The sequence below is a fragment of the Vigna angularis genome, chromosome 1 (genome assembly GCF_016808095.1).
Source record: "Vigna angularis cultivar LongXiaoDou No.4 chromosome 1, ASM1680809v1, whole genome shotgun sequence".
In the NCBI taxonomy this organism is placed as follows: Eukaryota; Viridiplantae; Streptophyta; class Magnoliopsida; order Fabales; family Fabaceae; genus Vigna; species Vigna angularis.
In genome coordinates this window covers 54,839,940-54,866,013 of record NC_068970.1, presented here as the reverse complement: position 1 = coordinate 54,866,013, position 26,074 = coordinate 54,839,940, and the positions used below count along the sequence as shown (strand labels likewise).

The window sequence follows — 26,074 nt, the reverse complement described above, 5'->3', positions numbered from 1 at the left end:
GAATTAAAAACGATGTATATGCTTTTATAATTGGATTAGGTTTGATTATTGGTGTCTCTCTTCAACCAATTTCCTTTTTTATAAACCCAACATTCTTTTATAAGTTCATGCATGTGGATGTCCAATCTTAGTTTATGAAGATCGTGTTTTCTTTTTTTATTTGTTCATCATCAAACCAGAATCCAACCTTATTGATTTAAGAGGCTTTCATTTAGTTTTTATCAACTTGTGTCCAAAGGTGTTTAATAGCTATGAACTCGGGTTCAACCTTGTGTTTGATAAAAGGTCTAAGAGATACGATTCTCTATTCGTTGCAAATTGATGTCCAACCTTCGATATGAGTTGTTATGAATACAAGTTCAAAGATGTAAAATATGTGGATTTGATCGTTACCTAGTTCATGTCTTGACAATAAGTCATCACGAACTCGCAAATATTTAATGGGTTAACTTTGAGTAGCTGAAATTAACTGCTACATTCTGGGCAGAGTAAAACTTGCTTGGTGAAGCAGAGGTGAAACTTGAAAATTCTGTGTTCTTGATTCATCCTCTAGAGAAAATGACATGAATACAAGGTGATATTACACAAACTAAGTATTATATACTAGTCAAACCACTAAATGCCATTTCAGAACTCTCCTCCTCATCAAATGTGTTGAGAAGAGACTGAAAGATAGATATCAAGTGAAGCAGAAAAAGTGCGAGAGAGGATAACTGACGTCATATTCATACGTATCCTCGAAATGGTGGCACTCATTCGTTGTATATACCGAGTCTGATAATTGCCTTTCTACACTGAATCCATCTTTTGGTAATGGTAATTCGTTAATCCTTTGTTGGGCAAAAGGCCAAGAAGAGAAATCAAGCTGAGATGCATCTGGTGTGATACCCATCACACAATTGATCATATTCATATCCAATCCATACATATTATCAGAGACCTGGTTCTGAACCACAAACAAAGACTTATCACCTTCACCACCAAAAGCAGAGGTTTCTTCCATGACCATGATGTTATTCATGGTACTACCATTTGGAGTAGTTGCACCTTGCAAAGATGGACTTACACCAGAGGGCTGGTTTTGAACTTGAGTTTGATTTGACATGGCTTTACGATGAAGAAGATTTCTGAGTTTTAGAGAAATAGGAGAATTTGTAGCAATGGTGGTACAGGGTTGAGTAGAGAAATTGGTGCGAGTGTTTGAACCTCTAAGGAGACATGCAGCTTCATCATAAGCTCGAGCAGCTTCCTCAGCAGTTTGGTAAGTACCAAGCCACATCCTGATCTTCTTTGACGTGTCTTTGATCTCTGCAGCCCATTTCCCTGAAGCCCTTTGTCTCACTCCAACAAACTTGTTCTTGTTCTTCATCTTCTCTTTCGTCCTTTGCTTTTGATCTTCCATACCCATCAATGCAAGTGCAATACATAACAAAAACAAGTATATATATATATAGTACATACATGTGAAACTTGAAAAATGTCATTGAGTTGCTTTGAGTAGTGGAAAGCTCGTATTTTGTTTGTTGTGGGGATTGTATTTGGCTTGTAGTTGTAGTAGTGGTTGTCCTCACTTATCATCACCCTGGCTTGGATTGGTCAACCGAATTGAGACAAAGCCTAATTCGTGATGACCACTTACATAAAATGTTGTAAATTTTAATGTTGTTCCTATGCATTTCTGCAAAATGCACGGGGCCATGTGGCTTTATTTTATGGAAACAAGAAGGAAAAAAATAATAATTGTACGTTTTTTCCACCTTGAAATCACACCACTTACATTTCATGGTCGTAGAATGTGACATATGACCTATTTCAGAGCCAACCACAATGTCTTAACTTTTGTTTTTGTCTCCTAGCATGTGTGTGTATGTATGTCGTTTCTCACCCAACTTGTTAAAATGCATTCTCCTTACCTTAACCATGTGTTTCATTTGTTCAAGCACAGTATATTTGGTGATAAAAACAGTTCCACTAATGAACATTTGAAGTGGAAAATCCATGACACCATGTCTCAGTCTTGAACAATGGGGTTTTGTGTATATGATGTTGTCTTTTTCCAGCCAATTGCCCATCACATAAATGCGACATATATTCATTGTCTCATTGTTGGTTGACTTATCTATGGAAATGTGTGTTGAAACTTGTTTTCATCAGAATTTTGATTCTGCTTATTAATGGGTGTTGAATTGGACAGGAATTGCCACTTCCGTTGCTAATGCCGATCAAACCCACAAGCCATTAACCAAGTTGAACGGAAAAATTTAGAAAAACGTCATACAAAGTCAAATGTAAGTATTTAAATAAATAATCACATTTAAAAATGTAAATTAAACATTTAAGATTTGTCTACCCTGTAGCATCTTGTAATTCACAACAATCTATACCTCCTTCAACAAGAAAATCCATTTTCTTTTTTAGTAAAACATGTAGTGATACATACCTTCCCACATTGTAAACACTGTTTAGTAATAATGCTCAATTAGTCACATGATTGTTTTTTTATGTCACACTATAGTTTAATCCTATCCCATACTTTCGAGTCCAAGTTCTCTCTATTTATTTTTTTGGTTTTTTAGAGTTTTAATATATAATTTTTATATTTTAAAATATATTAAAAAAATTAATATATTTTAAAGGTTCAACAAAAGAGATAACCCACAAAAAGCATTCCCAAGCTCCACAATTTCTATTTGAGGGGAAAAAATTACATTTTATTTTTCAAAAACATTTTAGAAGTCATAATTTTTTTCTTCCATATTTTAAATTGTTTGTTTAAAAAATTTTACAATTTAGTTATCTTTTGATTTAATTTTTAATTACCTATCTCATTTTTATTAGTAAAATATTATTAAAATGAATATTACATAAATAATAAAGGAACTATTATAAGAAAACAAACCTATGAAAGACAAGATCTACACCAGTAGAATTATTTGACTTCCTAACTGTTTCACCCTCACCTCTCGCTAGAGCAACTGTAAAGAATGTCTCCCTAAGCTCACACCATTAAGATGATCATCCAAAAAGAGAAAACATACACAAAGACAAACAACACAAAAGCAAAGGTAAGCTATAATGCAAAACAAGTCATATATAATTTATAACCTATCATCCTTAAATCAAATATGTAAAATTCACCAATCCAAGCATCTTAATATGCAAAGACTTAAACCGACTATTCGGACTTAGAATAAATGTCAAGCTATGGCGAGTTATGCACTTGTGGTGGCCTCTATTGCTTTGCAAAGCCATTGCCAATAAGTTTCACCGTATCACCCTCACAAGATTAGTTCGTTATCACTCATCTTGGATCATACTGGAAGCACCCAAGACTAAGACCTCCTGCTACTCTCACGACATGCGTACTTGAGAATGTATGACCATTAGAGTGTTAGGATAACTCTTAAGACTGAGTTAACTGCATTCATTCTAACAATACTTGAACCAAACCAAGAAGTTCCACCTTGGAACTAACCATCCAACCCTTCAAACCATTGAGATAACTTCACATTCATATAATATAACAATAAATTAAACTGTTGATCATACATAAAAGAAATAAAAACACTCATACAAGTAATTAGAAATCACACAATAACACAACTTTATTCATAGCAACTTGATACTCACACTTAGGCAAGGAAACTGACTTGGAAACTCTCACCAACAGCTATGAAAGGGTCCAAAACCCCCCAAAATGACCTACAAAACGTCCAATACAGACATCCAAAACCTTGAAAACCTTCAGTGACGCTTAGGGGCACTAAGACAACACATAGAACTCTTCAAAATTGAATTTTGATGCACTTGAGACTTGTTCTATTGATCAAAGGGTATCTCTAAATATTAGAATTGATGGGAAAACACATTTATAAGTAGAAGTAAGCATCCATTTGATCATTAGACTCAAGACTAGTGCATCAAACCCTTTTTTGACACTTCAAAAGCACCTAACTCAAATTTTCACCTTCTACACCAAATTTCTGCAACCTAAACATTTAAACAAGTTCTAATGGACTCAAGATTACAAATCATTACCTATAACCTAGAACTTCAAATTTGAAATCTCACTAGTTAAAACTCAAAAAATTGAAACTAAAACCATACAAAATTCAATATTTCAACTACTAATTCATTTTATCTCATATTTATCTTAACCAAGAGTCTAGACAAGTCATAATAGTTCTCCTAATCAATTCCAACTGTCCAAAAAAGTACACGCCTCTTACTCCTAAATACCACTACTCCAAACCTCCTTTTTCACACTAAAAACACTTCAAAACCTCAACAAAAAACTACTTAAGTGCTATATATAAGTTCTTAATCAAAACACACCTGTCACAAGTCCCAAATAACCTCATAACAATGCTAAACCAGTTTCCTTTTCACTCCAATACTTATTTCTCAAACTCACTCATCAAACCTCACTTTTTAAGCTTAAAATCCAAGTAATTGACTCTTACTCCAAATGCTTTAAAATCATATTCAAACCACAATAACACTCCCCAACACACAATCATAACAGTGAAAACATCACAATCACATCATTTCAATTATTATTCATATCATACTATCAAAATCATCAATTAAACATACATAGTATACACCCAATCATACCAATTTCTCCAAAATCATCCATAATTCATACCAATACAAGATTTATGATACAAACACAAACTTAAAGCAAGAATTCTAGCTTCCCTTACCTCACAAGAAACAACCCCAACTCAAAGAACGTTCCGCCGATTACTTGAAACGTAAGAAATATCTAGACGAACCTACGGAACACCAAATTAAAAACGGATAGAGTCCTTAGAACTCTAGATGAACCAAGAATGAGTAGGAGAAGCAAGATTACACATGCAACGACACTTACTTCTTCCAAAAATAGATTAGGAGCGAAAGAGGAAAAAAGATTCAAAACTTACTTATTCTAAGACATAAATTGATCAGCTAGAAATGTAGACTTGGTTGTCGTGATCGATTAGACACCTCTTGATTGTCAAAGAAAATACTCAAGAGTTAGAACTCTTAGAGAAAAGGTAGATAACTCTAAAAAATGGTTTCTACAAAGACGATACGTTAAAATAATGAAACTCGGTTATAACAAAACTATTTGTAAATAAATCATTTAATATTAAAATAATCGAGTCTCACTATTTTAAACTATTACCACTTCTAAAATATCATTTTCTAGGGTTTTACAAATGAAAAATTATCTTAAAACATATTTAGATTATTTATGAAGTGAAGCTAAATAGTCACTCATGTTTTCACTTCTACTTTTCCAACTTTTATTCTCGGTACATGATAGTATTGTATGGTAAAGAGAATATTCAAACGAGAACCTTACTCTAGATACTAGATGATATGATCTTGTCCACGAAAGAGATCGATCTTTTTTGAATATGAATCCTCAAGGGGCACAATAAAAATAAATCAGAGAAGAAAGCAGAATAAAACAGAGATGGGGACGCCACAATCTAGCATGTTGATAAGTCAAGGAAGATTTGCCATAAAGATGTTAATCTTTGATAAGAATCAGAGTTTTAAATCAAGAACCAAGAGAATTCACTCTAAAAAATGTAAATGCATATATTATGACTCAAAAGTATCTACATATGTATTTGGTGCCCCTGTATATAGGTACAAATGTTTAAGGCACCTAAGAAACCCAAAAGAAAGTCCAAGGACATTGGGTCCAAAAATATAACTTGAAAAATAGAAACAAATTGTTTGCAATTAAAATAATAAAATACAATTTATTTAATTTCCTAAATTATTCTGTTCATGATCTTCACGTTCTTTAAATTTCTCTCTTCATGAAAGATTATAAGATTCAAGATTCTAGGAGACGTGTTTTGATCTTTGACCTTGTCATAGATCCTTTGAATTGCAAATGTTCTTTTTCAAGTTCTTCTCATATATGTTTCAGGATATAGTCCTCTATCAGCTAAAGTCTCTTGTGTTGAGGTTTGATGTAGCCCTTTAATATGAGTATGTCTTTGTTTACATGTTTGTGAATTAGTTTGTGTTTGTTGTTGGATAAATAGATCACTCATTAACTTGGGATTAAGTGGGAACTGGTTCTAAGTTGTGGTCTAACTAATTCTCCTACTCCTTTTAGATGTTTGGAATATATCTAAGGCTCTAGCTTATTATAAAGTCCTAAACTTAAAGTAAATTATTCATTCAAATAGTCACTAAGAAATCATATTGAAGTTTAATGATCTTAGGCTCTAAATGTTAGAAACAGATATAAAGTTACATTTAAATACCACTCCAAGACATGAATAATTGCATCTAGATGGATTAAAACGAGATTAGTACAAGAGAAGGATAAGCGGTGAAATCTAATCTCAACATATCTTTATCATATTGAAATCAAATTTTTATTTGAAATTCATTTTACTTCATTTTGTTCAACTGAAATATTGTTTTATTCCAATGAAACACATTCTAAGCAGTTGTGTATTCTTCTAAATTTATGTGGATATGACACTTGTTGTACTACAACTACCCAATATACTTATTAAAAAATTGATTGCATTAGAACATCAATAGTGCACTAGTCTATAATGAACATTACAAACCACTCGTTCAATTATTATTTTAATTGATCACTTATTCAATTATAATTTTAACTAATCACTTATTCTTGTGTAAAACATTCCTCTCATTTTTTTTTTCAAATTCATTCTTTTCCAGTTACTTAAATTTATCCGTAAAAAAAAATAAAATCTAAAAGATATTCTTTACCTATGTTCAAGCTGAAGAATAATATTAAATAAATATAATATTCTTATAATATCTTGCACATATTCTCATAAAATATTATACCATAATAAATACAAGCATAATATGTCACGAATTTCATTAAATTTGATAATTGATATATAAATAATAAATTAAATAAAATATAATCTCTCAATAAATATCAATAATAATACTATTAAATCATAATTTGTTGTCAAGTGATATTGAGGAAAAGGTTATTTAACATACAATTTTTTTACATTTACTTACCTTTCCTTATATTTTACTTTTTCTTTTGAAAATATAAGAATTTATATTTTATGATTATTTTATCTTCTATGTCAAATGAAGGTAAATATTATACCATTACTCATAATATTATCAATTAATTACTTTAACTATCCATACTTACCAATAAATATGACACTGGGAATAAATATTTTTAATCATACGTACTGTTCTATGTTCATATTTTTCTATGTTCTTATTAAATTAAGCTTTCGAGAATATTGTGTAAATAGATCTTATCTCAGTTTTATTCATATATCAATAAACCAATTTTTATCTTAAATGACTCGCACTCTTTTTTTGACAAAAAAAATTCAAACATATATATTTTTTACTTACAAATATATTATATATAAATTTTATCTACGAATAAATTATTTACAAATCTTATTTACGAATTAAAACTAGAAATTAATTCATAGATAATTTTCTATTGACCAAATACTAATAAATGACATATCACAGATAAATTACTAAGATGTGTGTGCTGTAGGAATAAAGGACGAGAGAAAGAACAGAATTTGGCTTCTATATGGAGATTATAGATGTATGCGGCTAACTGGCAGTAGCACGAGGTAAGTTATCGCAGAGGCAATGTGGTAGGTCCGTGCTGCTGTTGCTGCTTTATGAATTTTTGGTGTTAGATGGTGTGAAGTAACAGAAAGATGATGTAAGATGATTGTTCACAGAATATGCATGGCAGAGATGAATTTGTTTATTTACATTATTACTTGAATTATTTTTAATTTTCGTATTTAAGTTATGAACTAACAAAATAAAACATCATTTTTTCAGTAAGACATTGTTGTGAACAAAATCAACTTCTTGTAAAAGTTCATTCTATTTAAGGAATGTATGAAATTATATATAATATACACAGCCGTACCTACACTATTTTTTTTTTTCATAAATGAGTAAAAAGAAATTTTTTTAAAAGTCGAAAACATCTTATCAATTTTACACTGTTTCATATACATATAACAATCCCAATCAATCGATGTATCTTTGACTTAAAAGAATCTTATTCGTACTTCAGAAATTGTAGGATCAATGCTTCCTATAATTCCCTTTTAAATGGCCATCTGCAATAGTGATGCTTATGCCTTACGATTATCGAGGCATGAACTTTTCCCCTCAATGATTGCATATATCAATGGCTATCATCACGGGTTACTGCTTTATAACTGTACCTAAGACATTGGAATAAAAATTAATAACTTAATAATTAAATTGGTATTAATAAAAGAATAATGTAATTTATAAGATAATATTAAAAATATATAATATAGCTTTTTAACTTAAAGAGTAAGAAAATTATTTAATAAATCTTAAAAAAATACGTATAAAAGTTCAAAACAAAAATGTCATCAAACTTAAATTTAAATGAAATACAGTCATGTCTATTAATAAGATAATTTAAAATTAAAAATTAAAAATCAAAACAATATTTGTCAGAATCATTAAAAACGCACCCAAACCCCTCTGAACAGACACCGGGTGTCAAACAATGAAGATCCGAAAATCAGATAGTGGAGGGAGTTGCTCCCTCCACCCCCACACATCTCTTCCTCCACCTCCCCAATTTTCTAAAATGCCAATTATATCATAAAATGAATGAAAAAGAAAAAGAATAAACAATGAAAATCACGAAGTACCATGTCATTAGCAACAAGTGTGCTGCCATTGTGGGCAGCAAACCTCCAAGTCAGTGTGGTCGCCAGCTTCGCTTCTCGCAGACACTCCCAAACAGATCAATCCAGGACACCGCTCCTCTACAATCAGTTCTGGAGAGTCTGACAGAACATGAAATCCTCCCTCAAACGGATGTCGACATCCGTTTCGCCTTAAACGGATGTTGACATCCGTTGAAGGATGTCATCCGTCCAGAGGCAGCGTTGCTTTTTCGTTTCGTTTTTATTTTATGGCTCATGCAAGGATTATAGGCTTGGATATTAAAAGGATTATTGGAAGTATGGGAAGGGTTTAGGGTTTAGGATTATAGGAAGGATTATGACTACCTGGAGAGGAACCACGACAAGGACACTACACCATAAACGCACTGCACCACCTACTGTACCGAGAACAAGAGGAAGATTGCTTGATAATTCTTTTCACGATCACCAAGCTTTGCAGAAAAATATTTTACTCATACAAGGAACTACGTAGGTTATCAGTGAAATATGTTATAAATGAATAAAATTAAAAAACAATAATTTTAAAAATAAAATTTTACTGAGGGGCAAAATAGTAAAGGAAAGGTGGAGGAAGGGGCAAAAAAGTAAAAGGGTGGTGGAGGAAGAGATGTGTGGGGGTGGAGGGAGCAACTCCCGATAGTGGAAGGCAGGTGTCAGCAGATGAGCGGACGTTCGTTTTAAGCAAAAACTGAATTTTTAAACTTTACGTCACACTCTCTGCATGCATCTTCTTCTCCAAAACTCTGAAATTCTCATTTCTCCTCCTTCTCTCTAAAAGCTCTCCCTTCTCTCTACCAAATCTCACCCTTTCTCTTCTCCAATCATCGTTCAGGCACCGTAGAAGTACTTCCGGCGTCAAGAGCTTCAGTTTGAACTGATCGGTTTCGAGTTCTGAACTGGTAAGTTCTTCTTCTCGTTAGCCGTTCATTATCTGGTACATGCATACCAAGTTCTGGTTGCATGATTTCGTCTTGTCTGAGCCATTGTTGGTTTTCTGTTGTTTAGTTTAGTTTGAAGAATTTTTGAACGTGAGGGTAGAAGGAATTTTAGTCAGACGAACTGTACTTCTACCTCTTGGAACGTTCGTTCACGCTCAGAGGTAAGGGAAGCTTATTTAATTTAATTTGTATGATTATGTGATGTATGAACGTTCGTTGGATTGACTGAATGAATATGATGTATGATGGTTGATATGCTTGGATTGTATGAAGTATGAAAATTGATTATGATATGAATGTATAAAGTTATGAAACTATATGTTAAGAAATGAGTTGGAATATAAATGTTTCTGGTATGAAATTTACCTATGGAAGAGTACGTTCGTCACTGAACGGTCATCGACCGTTCGGTATTTCTAGTAAACTTGGTTAGAATTGAATTCTTTCATTTGGGAAGAATTCTAGTTGAGGACGAGCGTCTTCATTTCGAACTACTTTGCACAAGCGTTCGGCCAAGCATAGTTGTGTCTTGGTATTCTGTGATAAACATAAGTGTATATATATATATATATATATATATATATATATATATATATATATATATATATGAAATTGTATATTTTAGTTATTCTTAAACACTACTCCAATAGTATCTTAGTATAATTATCAAGCCTCTTCTCTTTAAGTTTAGTAGCACTTGGTCTTATACCAAGTGTTCGTCCTAAGCAAGTGTTTGGTCTTACACCAGGTTCTCGTTCTAGCTCCTTAAGCTAAACTTCATAATAAGAGCGTTCGTTCAAGCCCACTAGGGTTCGCTCACTATAGTGTTCAGTCTTTAACTGGCATTCGTATTTCTTGATATTAAACCCAAATAATCTAAGTTTTCATAAGCGTTCGGTTTCTTCATGGGAATTCTTCTAAGTATTATTCTTGAAAGGTCTCAAAGTGTCTGTATACATTGGTTACGACATAGAGTCCTAGTAATGGGCATGGTCATTTCGGTGTTCGGTTGAAGTCCTCAAGAGTCAGTTCATCTAATTGACTCACTTTGTAACTAACGTTCGTTCCATTCGTTTCTTGTGATATTTGATTGTACTCGGTTTCTGTCTCAACCCGATAGTAATCCTTTTAGTCTAAATCCATTCTGGAACTAGAGACCTCTCGGTCTCGCTCCAAGTGTTCGGTCTCGTTCTGAGTTAGGGTTGAACGTTCGGTATTTGGTACCCGTACGAATCTTTGTGAGAAAGGTTTAAGTGAGATGAATAATAATGAAAGATAAGAGAATATGATATTGATTGAAATGTTTTGGATTATGGACGAGCGTTCTGGGGAAGAACGACTCGTGAATGAATATTGGAATTGGTAAAGTATGAATGTGGGCATGCTAAGCTGGCGGTTCATCCTGATGTTCCGTGAGTACTCATCCTCACGTAAAGGAGGGTAAGTCATGTGTGGGAACGGCAGGAGGTCCTAGTCCTTAGGGGTACTTTGGACAGATAGGACTAACCTCGGGTGGCAGCTGTTGAGGGCATCCCAGTTACTACATCACCCGGGTGCACGAACGCCTGTAGCTACACAGATTTCATACAGTCCGGACAGTCAGTCTAGTATTAGGTTTTGTATGAAACGTATGATGAATTATATTGTTTGGTTGATTGTATGAAATGTATGTTTATAACTGAATTAAATTACATAAGCTTACCTTGTGTTTCCTGTCTTGTCATGTTTTGTACGTTCGTCTTTGTCATTGCAATGATCATCCATGTGCATGTGGATGTGAGCAGAAGGAGACGAGTTGTTCGAAGAGGCGCTGGAAGAAGAGAACCTGGTCAAGGTAGAAGTTAAGACCGAACAGTAGAACGTTCGGTCAGTAGTTTATTAATATAGTAAGGTGATCGTTCGATCACCTTCTCCTTTTGTTTTGTATGACCGTTCGGTCAGATTTGTACCACTATACAGTTTAAATTTGTAACTCTTTCTATAAGGTTGTTCGGCCATAACCGTACGCTCTTCTTAATGTAAGACTGATCTGAATTATTATTAGATGTAATTATTCTATTATATAATTGATACTGTATTTTTGGGATGTTACAATATTAATATATTATAAAGTTAAAAAACCGTATATTAAAATAATTTGTAGATTAATATAAGCAAATATTATGTTTCTTAGATAAATTAATGACCATGGATAGCATAACTTCCACCTATTTATATTTTTCTTTAAAGATATAAACTACTTCTAAAATACCAAATCGCGCCAATTTTAAGCATTGATAATCTTTATCAGTTTGACCAGTTGATATCTAATTTTAAGGGTCAATTGGTTCAAATTTAATAAACAAACAGATAAAACGCGGTCAGTCCAAATTGGAAAAGCATGACTTTGGAGTGAAAAGGACCTATCCACACTTTCCACTCAACACAATAATTTTACAAAAAGCAGCTACACCTCTTGAGAGACCCAGCTTAGTGCAAATCATATTCTTCAGCCTCAGCTTAATTGTGAACAAATGATGGATTTGAAAAACAAGTTTTGCAACCTTAATGGATAAATAGCATTAAAATTTCATATGGTACACTTAATACTGTCTGATATTGAAATAAAACAAATACAATAATAGGCCAAAACTGCAAGAATTGCCCCAAAGACAACCCTATATTCTCACGCGATATGGTAAGAAAAAACAATAAGAGGAATAGAACGAGAAGCTCCCACACCACAATTGCCTAACATGCTCTTTTGGACTCAATCGGACTATTAACACTCATAATATACACATTCTACAGGAAGTTCCCTTTCCAATCACAATTGACTCTGCATTCTCAAAACTGAAGCCATGTTGCTGCTATAAAACACCATGCAAGAATGAATGATGGAAACCATCTTATGGCAAAAAGAATGAGTAACAAATAGAGACCACCAAACTGGAAAAAGCTTGTTCCCAAGAAGAGCAATACACCAAATGCCAAGCCAGGATGCTATGAAGAAATGATGGATTATAAAGGCAGTGAAAACTATGAAGAAAGGATGGATTGCAATGCAATCTGTTGCTGTGGCTGCAAAGATGACCATGTAGAAGCAAAAGTAGAGGGTGGTAAAGTTTGCTGGAGCTGTCTCAGTAAATTAACCATACGGCCAGCTGTTTGTTCTGTCGCAAGGTCCTTACCAGCACATAAAACCTGTCGCAAAGGGCATTAAATACAAAAGCAATACCAAATAAATATAATATAAAGCATACACATTATCCAAAAAAAACACTCGCTACATGTGCCCCTTGATTACTGGAACAGAAGAATGATCGTTGCATAAACACTACGGTATTGGTGGGATTAATGCATGAAGCGAAAATGTCAGCTATGCATACATGGCATTGTAAGTATGAAAAGGGCACTGGCTCCTCAAACGAAAGAACACTACTGAAATGATTTCATGACATCAACTAAAATAATGAATGTCTTATAAAGTATGGTACGTTCTTAGTTGACAAGCTAGAGAAGTGATCACATTCTCCTTATGACTTGATTTATATACAAGTCCTTTCACAAAAAACAAAAAGGTCTACTCATTCCTACCAGTAAAAAACAGTTAAAAACCCTCAAGTTCAGGAAAGCAAATGAAAATTGGAGTGGCAAGAAAAAATTAACCTCCGCGAACACTCCAACTATTTTTGGAAGGTATTGATTGTTTGGGCCCAGCAGCTCCCTGTCCGACCTGCAAATAAACACGACAATTAGAACACCAGAAAAATAAGCATGAGCAAACCAGAAAATTGAAAAGAGGAATTATGGCCCAACCTCTCCGCCATTAAACAAAGTTGATCGTGAACAACTTTGGCCTCAATCAAATCACCTTTTATTGGCAAACAGTTTAGCCATGCGGGGACTACCTGCAAACATAACAGAAAATTAGCAAAACTATAATTTCAACCAAAAAAAATAAAGTCAGGCTCAGGATTGCTTGTAATAATGATAGACATAATCAGGAACCAAAACCCTAGAAACGGGTTATAAACTACAAGAACAATTAATGACCTGGGCAGAATCAATACTGTCCCGATGAAATTGGCAAATTTTTCCCAGAGCAGATACAGCATTGTCATATGCCATTACATTATCTGCATGAAGAGCATTAGGATGCTGGATCACAGTATTTAACCTCGAAAGAGCCTCTGCAATAAAACACTTAGTCGTTACTGCATGAAATAGAGCATTTTACAAGTTTATTAATGTATATCAACCGTACCTCCAACCAGTGGTTTGAACACAGATCCACCAAACTCTGCACAAACACCAAGGCCATAGACAGCAGCCTGCGAAAATGCAAGGAAATACCAATATCAACAATCAAACAGCTTATACAATAAAAATGGTTTTAAAATGCTAACCAACAGAGAGGGCCTAATCCTAACCTGTCTGACATCAGGAGTCTCATCATTGCAGGCTTCCAACAGGAATGGGAGATATGTATCATAATACCTGCTCAATTGGCATATAAAAATGGTTAATAACACGTCTTCATAATTATCACTGCACGCTAAAAAGGAAACCTAGTACAACAAATGGATTCTACTTGATAGCAGCTTCACGACACTGCTCTGCAACATCATCAAAAATACAAATTGCAATCCTTCTCTCTTCAGGAGTCTTGTCCCTTCCCTGTTTCCGAAATATTAAACAAAAAATTAAAAACCATGACATACATGTTTTATTTCCTGAAAATCATGCTTGAAGTTAATAAGATGGCACAAAAAGCCTTTAAGAAATCTACTTGGGATGATAGAATAAACCATTCAAATAACAGAATGTAGCTAAACCTTAGAGCTTAATCATGGTAGACTATCATTTCATGAAAGAAAAACAAGAGTATTATGCAAGCTAGCTTGCACTGGAGAACGAAAATAAACATGAGCTTTACAAGGTTAAGTGTAAATAATAGAGAACAAAGACAAAGAGATCTCATATTATAAACGTATAGGATTGAATTATGTGCTCCACAAGTATATCTCTAGATCTATACCTGGAGTTGCACTCAATCACCACTCAATTCAAAATCTCAGAAAAATTGATGATTCGTTTGTAAACAAAACTTTAGGGTGATCATCTCACTCTTTCCTTTATGAAGTAAAGATTTATTGATATTATAAATGCTTGAATATGGCATAAGGAATGCATTTTACAAGATTATCAAGTACAGAAGCATATTGACAAACAAGCTGTCAATCTGTTCAAATGGCCAAGTTCAAAAATTAGCAGCATGTACATCTTTAAAATCAATTCCATAATTCACACCAAAAGAAAATACAGAAGATAAGGCCAGAAGCTGAATGAATGAATGGAAATAGAAAATCTATAAAATAGAATTACTAGCTTCCTCAAAAACATACCCACATAGGTGTCAAATATGATGACAGTTCATCAAAGAAAGGTAAGAAGGAGGCTTTGAAGGTTTTGATCAAAGTTCCCAATATCTCACCCACCTGCAACAATGTAATGTATACGTAAATTAGAAGACCACAAACTGAACTGTAAAAACTTAAAAACACAAAGATGGCAACAATCTAGTAGTTATGTTATCTTCAACAATTTTAGATTAGATTAAAAAAACTAACTTGGTCAAAAACTTCTTCCTCTTGTTCATTTTCCTCTTTAATAAGTTCTCCCTCTTCGGCATCAAAATCTTCAGCTTGGGTCCTCTCAGCCCTCTCCCGTTTTCTGCTTGAACTAGCTGTGATCACCTGCTTAATCTCGTCAACAACAGATTTGACCTGGCTTTCGTCCAAAAGCATCCCAGAGATCTAAAGGAGGAAACAGAAACATTGAAACACATCCAAAGCAGATTTATAATGCACTATAGGAAAGGAGGGGGAAAAACAAAAAAGACACAAGAAATGGATCAATAATTACCCAAGCATCTGACAAAACAACTCGTAATACCCATGCACACTACTTAACAAAAAGTAATGCACGTGAAATGGAAGAAAATAAACAACAATTTAGCCTTCTCTCACAAGGCATGGTTTACTTGAATCTAATGACACCAAAATATTCTAATACTGTGAATCGTGTTTATAGAAAAACCACAGACCTCAATATTGCTTAATAGTTTCACCAATAAAATGTTCAGTCTCACTCTACCTCTAGACAGAATGTTAACCTAGATGAGCTCTCCTTAATAGGGCCTCCTAGTGAGATTGAACAAAAGCCAAAAATGCAGTGGTTGAAAAAGATTCCATTAGAAAATGAACTTTAAACCTAACTCAACCTCACAAGCTTATGAAGTGAAGTTTGCATCATACTCATTATAATTTTGCTTTATCTCTAGTCAATTTGGAATCTCCAACAGATTCAATCAACATAATAGGAATTAAATTACCTGATAAAAAAACTCTTTAAATAGTTATTTATAATGGGATACTAGAAAAGGCTGAGCAGAAATAAAAGGAGGCAAACTTCACATAGAAGCCAAATTTCATATGGAACAAATATTACAAATCTACAACTATATTGACTAAAATATGAAGTGCACCTATCATGAAACATTTATCAAACAGGCAGTTGTAAGTGCAAAATAAAAAGATTGTAACCAAGTCAACTACCAATTTAAACCCCCCTACAAACCAAACATCAACAAGGAAGTAACCAAACTATAAAATTTAGTTTTTATTTGCCAATTGACAACAAAACCTAGAAGGGGTTGCATTGATTAGAAGAATAAATCATAGCAGTTCCATTGAGGTTCTTCATAGACTTCTATTTTTAAATAATAATAATGATAAACATCAAATTTTAATTATAAGTAATAACATCAACTTCGCTAAGATATATTCAATAGTCATGCCCTTGTACAATACATAGAAATTCATTCAAAAAAGGCAAGGGCATTATATATATATATATATATATATATATACACACACACACACACACACACACACACACACACACATATATATGACAATGTTGTTGCATGATCCAAACCTGTAAGCATTCATTTAATGAATCCAACATGCTTGCACAAATCTCTGTGTCAGGTTCCTGCAAAACAAAGAGATGGGAAAATCTTAGCAAGGAAACGTCAAGGGATAGATAAGTCAGGCAAAGCTCACCACAAATATAATCTACGCAAACCTTGGTCCTCAAACTCAAGCCACAACTGAGTCACTTAAACTACTCACAAACGTTTACTTGAATATTTAAAACTATGAACATTTTTTTAATTTCAAATCAAATAAAAAAGATATCCACTTCTAAAAAGCACACATAAATTCCAAAATAACACAACTAAGAATGGATAAACCTTGGATAACAATTTACCTTGTGCAATGCTTCCACCAGAGCAGGGATTACACTATCAGTCAAAAATTTCAAATAGGATAAATCTCGACCTTGAGATTGCCCCTTCTCTATAGCTAACTTTGCAGATCGCAATAGCTCCGGCATTGCTGTAGTGTTGATGGAAATTATAACAATTAAACAGTTACGGTAATGATTATAAATCCCTTTACCTGTGTAAGGAAAAATTAATGGTGAAAAAATCATACACAAGAACAATCATTTTTTATACCTGAAACAGCTGCCTTCCTGACCTCCTCATGGAAATAAAATTTAAGGAGTGGAACTAAAATTCCAGCGACCTGTATATCATTCAAATTATTAACATGGGAAAATATGTAAAAAGACACAGTAAGAAATCTCAATGCCTAAAGGGATTCAAAGTAACATTCTAACCTGATCAATCCATGGAAAGAATCCTTCCTTCAGCTCATCAGCATAGCAACAAAGCATGTTACACGCTGTAGCTTTCTCCTCTAAAACACTAGTCTTGATCCCAATTCGCTTGTCCCCAAGAGTAATAGTTTCCATACTACAATGGATAAACAAAAAATGTATTGATGCGCAGTTCTGATTCTCCAGTAGAATAAAATTGTTATTAGAAAATGAGAATGTGCATTAGGATTTTGTAGATATTAGTTTTATGTGGTCATGGTGGTGACGGTGATCATAATAAAAAAGACTAGAGTAAAGCAATATGTGTGCCTTAACGTTTAAGGCTTAAACTATTGGTGAACAGAACCAAAATGACAAGAAGTGCAGTAGATGCGAACATTATTAAAGACTAAAATTCATAATTGAGAAGGACTAAAATTGAGACCTTTCATCGTCAGAATCATCAATATCATTGTCTGAATCAGCTGATGTAATGGTTACATCGGGCTTAAGTGAAGCAGATTTAAGCAATGGAGGCATAACAAACTCCATGTAAGGAAGAAAATCTTGTCCTAGACATTTGCAGAGTCTAGCCCATGCCTGGAACAAATTAAAGTCATTAGACTAAAAGTCCGATAGGCATTCATGCATATGCTATATAAATAATAACAGAAAACATACCTGTAGCATGTAACTTGTTGTTGGATCATCAGTCTCCAGTTGAGATACTTGAAGGGACATGAGAACTTCCATAACCTTTAGCGCATATAAATATTAAAATCATGAGATCTAGCTGAACATATAGAGAAGGAAGTGTTTAAAGAAGTTTCAGAAGCACCTAACTTCCAATTCCCTCCCCCCCCCTCTCCAATTCTAGACCAACTATTTTTCCAAATAATGATAAGCAGTATAAAATGTGAATATACAAAACCAACCATACATTCTTGCAAATCAAAAAATAAAGTACCAAGAAACACCTACCTGCTTAGCATCTGCCCTAAACTTCTCCTTCCCAACAGCCATTCCAACCAAACTGATACACTCCATGGACTTAGCACGAAGCATCCGGTTAGATTTGTCAGTCGCATTAATCAATATAGCCTTGAGATAAGGCATTACAGCATCGTAATATTTTTGGAAGTGTTCCTAAGAAAGACCATGGTATTAAATGACCAATCCAAAGAAAAGTAATAATTATAAATGTCGATTGAATAAAGAAGTTCCCAAAGTACCTGAGAAGAATCAGCAACTGATGCCAAAGCAGTTAAGGCACCTTCTTGAACCATCTGCTTACCGTTCTGAAACGTTTGTAGAGAATATCCAAAATTAAGGAAAAATTCAATTATATAATTCAGTAAAATGACCATAATAGCATTAACATACCTGAAGAAGTACAAGCAGTTTGCTGACAATTCCATCTAAATATGGCGTTAAAATATCAGGTGTGCAGTTCTCACTGAAGTTGAGAACTGCAGAAGCAGCATGTGCCTGTGTAAACAATATTTTGAGAATAATTACACTATGAAGCTTATTTAATTAACTCCACTTACAAATCACTCAATGACTAAAGAATAAGAGAAACAAATCATACACATTTCATATAATTGCAGTATATTCGTATAAACTTAACTTGCATAAAGTAAAATTGCAATTGTTGTTTACAATATATATTGTAAACAATCCGTGCTTAATAATATCCACTGAAAGAATCAGAAAATTTTCATTTCTAAAACATTGAGCAAAAAATTATAGGCAATAATAAAGAAAATAAATTAGATATAAGGCCAGTGTACCTGTACACGAGGATTCTGAAAATCATCCATTGCTCCAGCTAATGCTGGCAACACTCCTTGGTGATATTTAACTTGCAAATCCGGACCCAAATCAGTAGATAGTTGCCCAATGGCATTAATGGCTGCCCACCTTACACGGGGGTGTTGGTCAGGAAAGGAGTTTAATACCATGGCCACCACTTGTTCCAAATTTTTTATCATGACCTGTAGCAATCAAAAGAAGAAAATTAAAACACAGTAGCACACACTCACCCGAACACAAATATTTTTAAACAAAAATAAATAATTCATCACGATCAACTACAACTAACACATGTAATTATTGCAACAGAGCAGACATCTCCAATGCATACCTTCGAGCAGCCTTCAGCTATCTGAGCAAGTGCTATAAGTGCAGCATGGCGTTTTTGCCATTCCGGAGCGGCTAAGTAAGCGGGCAACTGTTCAGATGCAACCGGAACAATGGTATTTCCACCCAACGATATGGAGAGCCTATCCAAGCACTCTTGCCCCACACTGTAATTACTGGTTTCACCAGCATCCTCATCCTCTGTCTCGGCACTGTGCCACGCAGGATCGTCCTCGATATCAAGAAGCATCTTCATGAGTATTGCAAACAACCTACTAATAAACTGCGGCAACTTCCTCATCATTCCAGGGGCACGCTCCCTTGCCTCGGCGAGAGTGATCACAAACTCAATCGCCAAATGCCGAGTTCCCTCCTCTAAGGACTCGGCCTCGGCAATCTGCAACATGGCGCCAACGACATCCACAAGCTGCCGCCGCAAAAACCTTGGCTCAGTGCCCGCGAGCTCGATGAGAAGCTCGAGCGCCTCTTGAGCAGTGGCCTCTTGGCCAGAATTAAGAGCCTCGGTCAAAGTGCGCATCATTGCGGGCAGCAGGTCCTGGAACCGGTCACGATCGGCGGACCCAGAGAGGCACTGAATGAAATTAATAACAGCATTAAGCGCAGCAATTCGGACATCAGGATTAACGGATGGATTGGTGAGGCACTGTAGGAAGATATCATGAAGGTGCTTGATGTGAGGAGTGAGAGAATCGCCGATGTACTGCGAGAGCTGCGCGAAGATTAAGAACGCAGATTCCTGAAGCTTAGGGGAATCGGAAGACACGCACTGGAACATGAAAGGGAGAAGTTCCGGCCAATCGTTATCCGGTAGAATTCCAGAGGCAAGTTCGGATATGGTGTCGCAAAGTTTCTTGGAGATTGATTTGGAGTTCTCAGTTTGAATCGAGGAGAGGAGGAGCGATTTGAGGGAGGACTGCGTCTGTGGAGAGAGGCGAGGCCAGAGGTAGGAGTCATCGCGAGTGAGCTGCTTCCGGAGGAGGATTGCGGACATGGCACGTCCCTCGTGGTGAGGCGATGAGTGGAGGAGGTGCGCGAGCTTCAAGGAGAGGTTATCGGGATCATTTTGTTTGCAGAGGTTGAAGAGAGTCTCCGCGTGGGAACGCTGCTCGTTGGAGGAAGACATCAGGTGCGAGATCAGCGTCTCGAAAGCAGTTGGATCGGCACCGAGGATGGCGGCCACCTGCGATTGCTGCACCCCGGGATCCATGGCGGCTAGGAGAAAAAAATGAAGATGATAAGGGGCGACAGAGCACGCGAGGTTAGGGTTTTTGATTGTTGATGAGAGAATTGCCCACTCTCTTCTCCCTCGGGGTGTGTGAGTTTGTGTGTCGTTTTATATATACTACTACTGCGGGTGTGAGGAGTTTGCTGTATTGTGTTGTTACTTGTGGTTTATTTATGGATGGTAATATTAGTGCGAAAAGGGTTAGGTTACCGTGCACAGGAGTGGGGGCTAATTAGGGCAACCACATATTTTTATTAGCTGTGTTTTTTTTTTTTCTAAGTCATCAATCATCATTAGCCTGTGCTTTTTTGTTCTTCTTTTTTTCATGCTTAAATTTAATTTATTACATATATTTATGTTTAAAATACCTAATGATTGATCCTTTTAACTAAATTAATGTAATAGTTTAAAGTGTTAGTCTAGTTGTAAACTTCTTTTTTATTTTAAGGGATATTGGATTTTGTAAATGGTTTTTGGTGTTTATCATTTTTTACCTCTTCTATTCTTATATTTTTTTAGTGTTCATTCCTTAAAAGTTACTTATAAACATTAAGTTGTTTTTACTGCATGATTATACTAATCAATAAAAATCAAAAGAGATCATAATCTTTTAATCTTTTATGAAAGTTTTCAAAGATTTCTATACAATGATGATTATAAAATATAATAAATAAAAAATTATGTCTTTATGTATGTCAATAACTTTTCTAAATAATCTATTATACTAATTATATATTTTTAAATAACTTTTAATTTTTACTGTCATAAAAAATAAGAACGCATACTCATTGATGCATGTACTTCCAGTTGTATTTTTAATAAATTTTAATATATTATAAATTACAAATAAAGTACAATTAAACCGTAAAATAATTTTCAAATGTAATAATAGTGTTGTTAGTTAGTAGTTAATTAGCTATAAACATGTATATTGTATTTAAATATAATAAGTTATTTTAGTTAATGTTATTCGGGGCTTTTAGTTTTAAAATTATCAAATTTTATAATGAATTTAATTTGATAGTTTTCTTCTTCTTTCTTTACTAGGTGTTAAGGATATTTAATCTTTTGACTTGTTCTTTATCTAAAGAAATTTAATTTATAATGATTGTTATCGATGAATACTGTATTATATATTAAAATATGATTGATTCCTAACCTAATATACATTAAATTATTAAGAAACTCAATTTATTTTTGTATAAAGAGATGATGAATATTGTATTGTATATTAAATATGATTCATTTCTAATTTAATATATGTTGAATTATTAAGTTGATACGTACTTGATTTATTATTATTTCGTTATTAAAATATTACACAAAGAGACTTAATTATATTAGCCTATGATTTAAGTTAAAATTTAATACGGTCCGAGTTTATCTATACAAAAACTCAAACTATAAATATAAATAACATGTCTCACCATAATTAAGATTATTAATTACTTTATTAGTTATTTTTTTATATACTATACTAACTTGATATCAAAGTTTTATGTGTAACTCATTTTCATCTTAAAATAACTCATATTCATTTAAAAAAAAACCAATGCTCAAAGAAGACAGTTATATAAAAACAAATACTTTTTGCTTTTTGCTTATGATATTTTGTTATTTTGTAGACATAGGTGAGACATTGAGACTATTTTGTAATAAATTAGTTTGAGAATTAATGTTAAAGTAACATTAACAAATTGACCACGTGAATATAGGAGTACAACCATACTTAACAAATTAGAAACAGAAGATTTTTTTAAATAAGTTATGTTGTATTTGTCCTCCAAACTCTCTTGGTCTCTATACTTACATATCATGCAATCATTTTAGTTTTTAAAATAGTGTTTACTAATATATAAATAAATAAACGAGTATTGTAATTATAAGATTTATTATGGACATTATTAGTTTTACGTGAATAACTATGAGCTGTTTCTTATTACACCTACCCTTTTTTATTTTCGCACCCCATAAATATAGTGAAATAATTGTTTTATCCTCGCTTTCTTCCCTTTTGTACAACCTTATACTTATACTGATGATGGTGATTCTCTCCGTCTCCATTGCAATAGCCTGATCCACCATAACAAGGAATGAGAAGAAGAATTGTCGGGGTGCGGGAAGAAGGAAAAAAAAAAGGTGGGGTGGGTTTAGGAGAAAGGAAAAGAAGGAGCGTACGACAAATTTACAGTAGAATTACTATGAAAAAACCTTATTTATTTTTCTTTTTTTTCCTACCAAATACTCATTTGTATTGCATAATTTTAAATGTTTTTATTACTCATGTAACTTAGAAATTAAAACTTAAGACAATTTAAATATTTTTTTTCTACTTTTCAAAACATTTTTTAAAACAAAATCATAATAAAATATGGAACCCAAAACACACAATACCTTAAATAAAAAACCTAACAAAATTATAAATAATAAGCAAATTAGGTAAAACTAGAAAATATTAGTACTCAAAAATATATTTTTTATAATGCATACTAATTATAAAGAAATTTTAAAAACTTAAAACTCATTTACATCTATATATATCAAGCTGGTTTTTTTTTTTTTTCTTTATACGTGTTCTTGCTTCTCACATAGAACAAATGTTATACTAACTCTTACATTTGCGTTTTATTTTTTCCATCATTTCTCACCATTTCTATATTTAATTTAAGGTAATTTATCGAAAAGATGTTTAGTATCCTTGTCTACCATAGTGTTGATATAGGTCTTGTTGTATGTTGCAAATTTTGAAAATACTCTATTTTTATTTTTGGTAAATTTCTTTTGCCAAATAAGAGTACAAAAATGGATCTTAAATATAAAAAATTGAAGTTAGGTTCAAGAATCATCCAAAATGACCGAGAAAGATACAAATAAAACAAAAATTATGATTTTGATATAAATTTGTTAACTAGAATGTATTATGTTAAGGTAATGAATTATAAAAATGTCAATTAATAATATTAATAATAGTAATGATAGATTATACTAAGTTACCTACCTACTGTATAATTTATTTTGACACATTTATGACCAAGAAAACAGGGACATCAAGGAAAGATTCCACGAAGTAGCAATGAACGTAAAAAACGTAAAATATTAGGATAAAACTACACGACAAAATACCGTATAAAGTGTTTTGTATAAAGTGTTTTGTATAAAGTGTTTTGTATCTGTGTTATTGTTTGAGTCTAAAAAAAAATGACATTTTATGAATTAGGCGGCTTAGAAGCTTTTTATCTTCTTTTTTTTCTCTCCTCTTTTATTTTCTCCCTTTCTTCCTTCTCTATCATTGCATCCAAAGCTTTCATCACAGGATTCTCAAGCCACGATCTTTCCCTGACTTGTTTTCCTCTTCGAACTTCTTTTTATAATAGTCGAGAAATCCAGAACTTTTTATTTTTCTCTTCTCTAAGATCTTTTTATCATCCTCGGGAAATTCAGAACTTTCTATTTTTCTCTTTTCTAACCATTTTAGATGATCCTTGAGAATTTCACGCCCTACATCAAGTTTCTTCTCCGGCTTCTTAGAACTTTCTATTTCTCTCTCTTCTAACCATTTTAGATGATTCTTGAGAATTTCACTCTTCTCCGGCTTCTTACAATACAGGCGACGCACCATTTGTCCAATCATTTTTCCTAAAGAAATGGTTAGACAAAAATCAGAATTGTATAAGGATGATTTAAAACAGAAATGAAAAAGAATGCATATAAGAAAACTAAACTCAGAGCACACAATGTATATGAATAAAAATTGAATGCAAGCAAATTACAAACTAAAAATTGAATGGGAGAAGTGATAGGGGGCACACCCATCAACTGTTTCACAAATTCACTCACAGAAGAAATATAGACACATCCAAAATAGATCCCTCTGTCAACCATGATGCTTCTCTACATCACGTAAGGCTATATATGCATCAAACAGTTACTTCAAAGTTGTTATATACGCAGAAAGCTACACCAAGGTCACATATGACTCTTAGTTACATTGTTCACTGGGACTTCATTACTAAATAGAGTAGATCTTAAGTTCAACATTTGCAGTTTGAAATAAACAAATACATATATAAGAGGGCTATAATAATTCATATCATGTTAGTATTTAATGTTATGAATACACCTGCAGGATGATTCATACAGAAAAGAGAAACTTTCTATATATGCATAGATTCTTCATCCGAGAATAATAATATACACCTTAGAATGTGTGAACTCGTGATACTAAACCACACTGCACATAACAGTATATACAACCATATGTATCTTATAGGTATGCCTGAAATTTACTAGCTCACAGATTAAAGTCATTGATCTTGGTTTCAAGAAGTGTGTGGAGTCAGAAGTGAGGAAAAAGAACTTTTATTCACAAATGTTAAGTAAATGCAGCAGTTAAGAAAATTCGCATAGCGCACCAGTACATGTGCGTTGAGCGAATTAATGAAGTTAAGCGACTTTAAAAAACGTGACAGAAAGACAGAAACATTATGCTGACAGAAGTTCCGGACAAAAGAAAGAAACGAAAATATCTCAGGAACTTTCGGAGACTACTTCAAAAGACACCATTTTTGCAAGGGATTGCATCAAATGTGTACGTTTAGATAAGTAAGAGTAGTTTTTCTTTAGTTGGAATTGGATGTAATGAACTCATTTGTGTTGCATAATTTTAAATGTTTTTATTACTCATGTAACTTAGAAATTAAAACTTAAGACAATTTAAATATTTTTTTTCTACTTTTGAAAACATTTTTTAAAACAAAATCATAATAAAATATGGAACCCAAAACACACAATACCTTAAATAAAAAACCTAACAAAATTATAAATAATAAGCAAATTAGGTAAAACTAGAAAATATTAGTACTCAAAAATATATTTTTTATAATGCATACTAATTATAAATAAATTTTAAAAACTTAAAACTCATTTACATCTGTATATATCAAGCCGGTTTCTTTTTTTTTTTCTTTATACGTGTTCTTGCTTCTCACATAGAACAAATGTTATACTAACTCTTGCATTTTCGTTTTATTTTTTCCATCATTTCTCACCATTTCTATATTTAATTTAAGGTAATTTATCGAAAAGATGTTTAGTATCCTTGTCTACCATAGTGTTGATATAGGTCTTGTTGTATGTTGCAAATTTTGAAAATACTCTATTTTTATTTTTGGTAAATTTCTTTTGCCAAATAAGAGTACAAAAATGGATCTTAAATATAAAAAAATGAAGTTAGGTTCAAGAATCATCCAAAATGACCGAGAAAGATACAAATAAAACAAAAATTATGATTTTGATATAAA

General features: G+C 33.2%; 2 protein-coding genes across 2 annotated transcripts; both read right to left on the bottom strand.

Annotated features, from left to right (window-relative positions):
- Nucleotides 1–542: 542 nt before the first annotated feature.
- LOC108326034 (ethylene-responsive transcription factor ERN3) lies at nt 543–1,388 on the bottom strand. Its single transcript, XM_017559272.2, has one exon. It carries the CDS (start codon nt 1,367–1,369, stop codon nt 680–682), a length of 690 nt encoding a protein of 229 aa, XP_017414761.2. The 5' UTR covers nt 1,370–1,388; the 3' UTR covers nt 543–679.
- A 10,822-nt stretch (nt 1,389–12,210) lies between these two features.
- LOC108344676 (uncharacterized) lies at nt 12,211–20,914 on the bottom strand. Its single transcript, XM_017583124.2, has 20 exons — nt 19,533–20,914; nt 19,180–19,383; nt 18,770–18,874; nt 18,619–18,684; nt 18,368–18,532; nt 18,068–18,142; nt 17,832–17,986; nt 17,408–17,543; nt 17,244–17,313; nt 16,994–17,121; nt 16,658–16,714; nt 15,289–15,474; nt 15,064–15,156; nt 14,250–14,335; nt 14,089–14,155; nt 13,923–13,989; nt 13,712–13,848; nt 13,475–13,566; nt 13,325–13,391; nt 12,211–12,859 (listed from the first exon to the last, which is right to left on the bottom strand). The coding sequence occupies exons 1-20, from the start codon at nt 20,754–20,756 to the stop codon at nt 12,695–12,697; spliced, it is 3,345 nt and encodes a 1,114-aa protein (XP_017438613.1). The 5' UTR covers nt 20,757–20,914; the 3' UTR covers nt 12,211–12,694.
- Nucleotides 20,915–26,074: the final 5,160 nt, after the last annotated feature.